The sequence below is a fragment of the Neophocaena asiaeorientalis genome, unplaced genomic scaffold (genome assembly GCF_003031525.2).
Source record: "Neophocaena asiaeorientalis asiaeorientalis breed wild unplaced genomic scaffold, Neophocaena_asiaeorientalis_V1.1 scaffold714, whole genome shotgun sequence".
Classification (NCBI taxonomy): Eukaryota; Metazoa; Chordata; class Mammalia; order Artiodactyla; family Phocoenidae; genus Neophocaena; species Neophocaena asiaeorientalis.
The window spans coordinates 1,304,939-1,312,751 of NW_020175660.1; the positions used below are offsets into that span (position 1 = coordinate 1,304,939).

Consider the following 7,813-nt stretch of genomic DNA (forward strand, 5'->3'; position numbering starts at 1 on the left):
AGTCCCCTTAGGAAGTGATTGCTGAGTGTTGCCAACGATATTTACCTACTCACTACATTCTCTTTACTTTTCAGTGTCTACGAGCAGTTTTGAAGCTAATGTCAGAATGCTGGGCTCACAATCCAGCCTCCAGACTTACAGCTCTGAGAATCAAGAAGACACTTGCCAAGATGGTTGAATCTCAAGATGTAAAGATTTGACAGACAAATAATCAAGAGGAGAAATTCTAGACTGCAAGAACTGTTTTCACCCAAGGAACGGGTGGAATTAGAATAGAATAAGGATGTTAACTTGGTTCTCAGACTCTTTCCTCACTACACCTTCACAGGCTGCTAATATTAAACCTTTCAGTACTCTGTAGAATACAAGCTGGGAACTTCTGAACACTTCATTCTTTATATATGGACAGCTTTATTATAAATGTGGTTTTTGATGCCTTTTTTTTATTGGGTTTTTATGAACTGCATCAAGACTTCAATCCTGATTAATGTCTCCAGTCAAACTCTGGGTACTGAATTACCTGTTCATAAAATGGTGCTTTCTGTGAAAGCCTTAAGAAGATAAATGAATTCAGCAGAGATGGAGAAATATACACTTTTACCTTCTACCTGAGAAAATTTAATCTATTTGTATTCTACCTTTGTGAACAGCCTATGGATCATGATCTGTTTGGGATACTGCTTAGTTTATGATAGTTTGTCATGCCTTGATAATGGTGTGTGTGTGTGTGTGTGTCTGTGTACATACATGCATACCAGAATTCCTCTGCTGCCATTTGAATTAGAAGAAAATAATTTATGAATGCACAGGAAGGTATTGGTGGCTGTTGGTTTTGTGCTTTAAAAATACATTATCTGACCAAGATTTGCCAATCACATAAAAGCCATTTACCTTGCAAGTGAGCTAGCTTCTCCACCAACTTTATTTTTTAACATTAAAGTTGATATAAAGGCCAAAAGGAGTTTAAAGTGTATATAAATTTGGACTGTTTTCCTCCCACCACAAACTCTTTTTTTTTTTTTTGTAATTATTATTTTTGTCATGAAAAGCATTCTATCCAAAGTTGGAACTTCCAATGCCATGAACCTTCTAAAGAAAACACTTCTTATTGAAGTGAATACTAATTACTGCATTTGATAGCAATTTAAGTGCCTATAACCATGTTCTGTATTCTTTATTCTCAGTAACTTTTAAAAGGGAAGTTATTTATATTTTGCGTGTAATATGCTTTACTTGCAAAACACCTGCTCCTTTACAACCATATTTTATATATGTACATACATTCATACTATAGAAACCAGCTCATGTGTACCTCATATCCCATCCTTAAGGGAAAATAATTAAAAGATTTTCAGAAAAAAACGTTGTAAAGTAGAAGAACTACATGTAAATTTTCAGAATTAATTCAAAGTAGTATATCAAGTCTAGGACTTTGTTTAAATATCAAGAACTAACCATAGGTATAGACTTTCATTAAGATGCCATCATCTCAATTCTCCTTTATGAAAGGATCCTCCAATTAGAAATTTCTGTCACAGAGTTAATATACATTCGTCAACAACTGTTTTAGACATTTAAATCATTTGAGATTTTTGGTTTTATGATTTCTGTTCCGTAAGTTTGTGAAGACAGTGAAGAATCAGGCAAAAAGTTCAATATCTAGTCAGTACCTATATCTATACCATATAGCTGTTATTCAATAAAATGCTACATATTTATGGATGCCTTGTTTCCCCAAGGAGTAATTCTGATCTACTTTAACTATACTTCTGTAATGCCTTTTAAATATTAATATCTTATTCTGAACAAACAACTCATGGGTGCATAAAGTGAGACAGTTTTCTTGAATATAGCATAAAATAAATGTGATTATATCGCAACATAGTTAAAAAAATCTTTAAAGGGGAGGAATCAGAGCATGTATCCATCCATTGCCAAAAATGTGACTGACATTTAAGGATGAAATGCTTACATATTTGTCTATACATCAATCACAAATTTGAGACTTGCTTTAACAGTTTTGACCAAGTTTAATAATTTTCATCTTACATAACTAAAGCTTGAAGTGTTTATCAAGATAAGTAAATTTATATATTGATATATATAGTACCCAGTAACTTCCTGTTTGAGAATGTTTTCCCCATCTCTGCACTGAGAAGTACAGGTATTTTTATCTAAATTTCCAAGTGATTTAAGAATACTTATGAGCTCTACTTAGTGTAAGGTTAACCTTGATTTATTTTTTATTTGATAAACTATAAATTTTGAAAATAATTTGTCATCTTAATAATAAATGTAAGGAAAGGCAAACTCTATTCTTAGAAATGTAAAATAGTATGTGGAAGCAGACAGTTGCAGATAATATGTTAAGTACAAGAGCATTATAATGATTTTTTAATTAAATTGATCCATTAAAAGTGATACCAAGAAACTTGTTCAATAAAAATATTTTCTAATATTACATGTTCTTTACAAAGCAAATTAATCCATTTTTGAAATCCTAAAGTCAAAAGTTGCATGAAATCTATTTTTTCTCTCCTTTTATTCTTACTCTTAAATTTCTAAGTTCATATTTAAATATTTAAAGAGTAAAAGAGGAAGTATTACATAGTACCATAAATAATAATTTGTAAAACCCTGGAAGCCATTATTTGGTCCTGCTTACAACTTAGCATCTTAAAAATGTGTAGCTTCTGTCTGTCATCCCTTTAAATAATTAAAACATCAAAACAAACAAAAAACCAAAACTACCTGAATATAACAGAAGTTAATCCTCCCTCAAAGAAAATTCTCCTTATGAGTTCTCTTTATACTGGTAAATATCAATATCTTTAGAATTAAGGGCATGCATGCTAGGAATTGGCTTCAGTGTGTCTAGTCTAAACTTTCCCTGTGCTTTCTTATTGGACAAGTTTCTGAAGCATAAAATTCAAATCTGGTTTCTCTGGAAATGTTTTCACAAAAGATACTTCAATCAACATTTTGTGTTGCCTTTCCAGTTTCAGGAGTTGAGCTTAGAGAGTGACCTATAGTTTTTGAAAATTATGTTTTCCTAGAATGTGCCAGATTTTTTATTTATTCGCTCTGTTCAGTACCTTTTTTCCCCAGATGCTTTGCTTCTGTTTAGAACAAAAATGCAATACAATGTTTAAAGAATCATGCATTTCTAAGTTGGCCCAAGATCAAATTTGATATTGAATAATTTATTCCAGGCAAGATTTTATAAGTTAAATTATTTATTTTTCTTTTCATACACGTTTTGAAATGTTTCTAAATATCTAAAATAATTTCAACAGCAGAAATACGAATTGATTTTTTTTTTAAAGATTGTTGCAGCTCTTGTACTGTTTAAAAGTGGTAATATTTATTTGCTTGGGTCAGATGTTAAAATAGCAGTGTAGCAGTTCCTCTTCTTGCCTCAGTGCTATTATGAGAGTCACAGTGAAAACTGCAGAGAGCTGATACATTCATAAAGAGCAGATTAAATCTAGGGCAGCATCACATGAAGCTATGTGTAATCATTCTATAAGGAAGGTATGTGAATACTGCTTTTGCCAAGGATTAAATATATTGTAATTTTACCTTGTGCTCTGTACTATGCTTTCAATGGAATTATTTAAGCCCTTTTAGTGACTGTTGTCTTTGCCCATTTAAAAACTAAAATGTAGTATATATTGTATAAAATGAAAGTATCATTATAGCTTAATTAGGAAAGTTGTACATATACACTGAAAGAAGGTTAAAAACAAGCAGTTTTATTATGCATTTGTAAAACACCAAAAATATAGATTCATCTTTGATATGTAACACACTAAATGTATTTTGTACAGCATCTGGTTTAAAAGGTGCCTTATTAAGTTTACCATTAATTGCTTTGTTCTATATATAGATTACATCCAGTGTATCATTTTTAAGTAAATAACCTTATTTTAGTATACTTTAGTGATGTGTTTTGTGATGCTCTGCTTGGACTGTATTGTGTATCAGAAGTCACCTATCCAGTGAAATTTTATAACAAATAAGTTAGTGTACATACAGATGTCCCTGAGATGGGCAGTGTGGACACAGGGCGGGTAAGTGGCCGCACACTCTTTCCTTTGTGTAGATAGAGAAGTTATAATAGATATATAAGCCTATTATAGCCAAGGGTTATTTTCCTTTAAAAAAAAAAAAGAACAAAACATTTTTTCTAATTCTAAAAATATGTACTCATTGCAGAAATTTTGGAAAACATAGGAAAGAATAAAGAAGCAAATGAAATCATTCAAAATCCTATTGCCAGATAGTACAACTATTTACAGTTGAATGTTTCTTTTTGATCTTTTTTGCTGCTGCATATTTTTTTAAATGTTAAGATAGAGCATGTCATTATATATCCATTGAAAACATTTTTTAAAAAATTGACTACATAACATTCCACTAAGTAGACGGAACAATTTATTTTTATAATTCCCTGTTGAATATTTGGGTTATTTTCATTGTTCGGGAAAATATAACCAATATATTGAACATCCTTGTACATAAATCTTCATATATTTATTTTCTTAGATTACACTCCTAAAAATGGAACCAGTGGATATGAACTTTTTAAAGATTCTTTAAGATGAAAAAAAAAATCTGAGATTCTTTAAATATTGCAATCTTGCTGCCAAGAAGGGTTTCTCATTTACTCTCCTAAGAGCAGTGTAAGAGAGTGCTCATCTCACTACCTGGCCAGGTAATTTCTTCGAAGTTTTTTCTCTTTCTGCTAATAGAGTGCCTGATTTCTTGCCTGTAACTAGCTTCTTTTAGTTAGAGTAGTGTAATCCATTTATCTGGCCTTATGGTGTTCCTGCTGCAACAAATGCTGTTTTAAAAGCTTAAACTTCATGGAAGTAAAGGTAGCTTTCCTTCTGTAGCAATATCGTTCTCACCACCTGTCAGAGCTGTTTTCAGTTGTGTGTAAATTCACTCAGTGTGCCTTGTGATGCCTTTTTGTAGGCACTTGAACATGTTAAATCCTTATAAAAGATTTGTTACTAGTTGATGTCTCCCCACCCCCGCCAAAAAAAAGTTTGGAGATAGCCTATTATAGATTCCTTACTGGAATCCGCATTTAGTGTCACTGTAAGACAGTTTCTTGAAACAATAGCATGTACTCTTGTACAGCTTGATAAAGAAGACTCAGGGATTTCTTGGGCCTATCAAATAGTTCCTCGCTTTTTTTCCATCTATAAAAAGCTGACTCAAAAACTGGGTAAATATATTAATTCTTCCTCCTCAGCATAATGTTACTCTCCCTGTTTAGTTGGAAGAGTGACTATTTCCAAGGTTTCTTTAACATTATTAGTAGCCTTAATAGAGTAGACATTAAGAAATGAGATACTGTTCTTCCAGAATAGTCTAATCCTTGTAGGTAATTTTAAGCAGCTGCTAATTCAGTCATTAAGTCTTCATTCTCTTGGAGAAATATTTATCTGCCTGTTGCTAATGCATGGACCATTTCTTGCACTTCATACTTCAGTTGGATGCAGATTCCTAAGAAAGCCTGGCTTCAGCCCTGGAGCCGTACAGCCTAAGTGGACACAGTCCACTGCAGGTGACTTGCCAGGAGTGTAGGCAGAGGCCACCTAATGGCAGTGGCACTGTTCTAGTCATGGGGAGTTAAACACTGTGAGCTCAGGGTAAGAGCAAATGGGCAAGTCACCCTGAAGCTGGGAATCAGTAAAAGGAAACTTAGTTCAAGTGCAAAGGTACATGAAAAAATATTTCAGATAGAAGCAGAGACTAGGGCTGAAAGGTTATTGAATTGTTGCTGAATTGTTCTCTTTTTTAGATGCAGTATATGTGGCCTACCTGTTACTCCTCTGAACTTTATCTTTCTGGTCTTTGTCCGGTTACTTGCTCAGAATGAAATTCAGAGTGATTCCAGATACCCCAGTGCTCCCTGCACCCACCTCACTACTCATGGCCTAGATTTTTTTTTTAACATCTTTATTATAGTATAATTGCTTTACATTGTTGTGTTAGTTGCTGATGTATAACAAAGTGAATCAGCTATACATATACAAATATCCCCATATCCCTTCCCTCTTGCGTCGCTCTCCCATCCTCCCTATCCCACCCCTCTAGGTGGTCACAGAGCACCGAGCTGATTTCCCAGTGCTATGCATCTGCTTCCCACTAGCTAGCAATTTTACATTTGGTAGTATATATATGTCCATGCCACTCTCTCACTTCGTCCCAGCTTACCCCTCTCCCCGTGTCCTAAAGTCCATTCTCTATGTCTGCATCTTTATTCCTGTCCTGCCCCTAGGTTTTTCAGAACCTTTTTTTTTTTTAGATTCCATATATATGTGTTAGCATACGGTATTTGTTTTTCTCTTTCTGACTTCACTCTGTATGACAGACTCTGGGTCCATCCACCTCACTACAAATAAGTCAATTTCGTTCTTTTTTTTATGGCTGTGTAACACTCCATTGTATATATGTGCCACATCTTCTTTATCCATTCATCTGTTGATGGAACTTAGGTTGCTTCCATGTCCTGGCTATTGTAAATAGAGCTGCAATGAACATTGTGGTACATGACTCATTTTGAATTATGGTTTTCTCAGAGTATACACCCAGTAGTGGGATTGCTGGGTCATATGGTAGCTCTATTTTTAGTTTTTTAAGGAACCTTCATACTGTTCTCCATAGTGGCTGTACCAATTCACATTCCCACCAACAGTGCAAGAGGGTTCCCTTTTCTCCACACCATCTCCAGCATTAATTGTTTGTAGATTTTTTGATGATGGCCATTCTGACCGGTATGAGGTGATACCTCACTGTAGTTTTGATTTGCATTTCTCTAATTAGTGATGTTGAGCATTCTTTCATGTGTTTTTTGGCAGTCTGTATATCGTCTTTGGAGAAATATCTATTTAGGTCTTCTGCCCATTTTTGGATTGGGTTGTTTTTTGTGTTTTTGATGTTGAACTGCATGAGCTGCTTGTGTGTTTTGGAGATTAATCCTTTGTCAGTTGCTTCGTTTGCAAATATTTTCTCCCTTTCTGAGGGTTGTCTTTTTGTCTTGGTTATGGTTTCCTTTGCTTTGCAAAAGGTTTTAAGTTTCATTAGGTCCCATTTATTTTTGTTTTTATTTCCATTTCTCTAGGAAATGGGTCAAAAAGGATCTTGCTGTGATTTATGTCATAGAGTGTTCTGCCTATGTTTTCCTCTAAGAGTTTTATAGTGTCTGGCCTTACATTTAGGTCTTTAATCCATTTTGAGTTTATTTTTGTGTGTGGTGTTAGGGAGTGTTCTAATTTCATTAACATGTAGCTGTCCAGTTTTCTCAGCACCACTTATTGAAGAGGCTGTCTTTTCTCCATTGTATATTCTTGCCTCCTTTATCAAAGATAAGGTGACATATGTGCGTGGGTTTATCTCTGGGCTTTCTATCCTGTTCCCTTGATCTATATTTCTATTTTTGTGCTAGTACCATACTGTCTTGATTACTGTAGCTTTGTAGTATAGTCTGAAGTCTGGGAGCCTGATTCCTCCAGCTCCGTTTTTCTTTCTCAAGATTGCTTTGGCTATTCGGGGTCTTTTGTGTTTCCATACAAGTTGTGAAATTTTTTGTTCTAGTTCTGTGAAAAATGTCATGGCCTAGGTTTTATCCAGGGAACCTGAAATGTTACCATTGTTTAGAAGTCAATGTGAAATTCTTATATTGAAAGTATTTTTAAGCTAGACAAAGACAGAACTTGGGCGTTTTTTTTTAGGGGAGGAATCGTTTTTGAAAGCAACTTTAGAATCAGGTTGAAGCACAGCTGCTGCTCTGTTCTGT

The 7,813-nt window shown here is 34.2% G+C and overlaps 1 protein-coding gene across 1 annotated transcript in view; it reads left to right on the forward strand.

The window, feature by feature from the left end:
- The window catches only part of BMPR1A (bone morphogenetic protein receptor type 1A), an 87,230-nt gene extending 83,293 nt beyond the window's left edge, over positions 1-3,937 (forward strand). The window contains exon 13 of the mRNA XM_024731428.1: positions 75-3,937. Coding sequence (XP_024587196.1) covers positions 75-200 — 126 coding nt within the window. The 3' untranslated portion in view covers positions 201-3,937. The remainder of the gene's footprint in view (positions 1-74) is intronic.
- Positions 3,938-7,813: the final 3,876 nt, after the last annotated feature.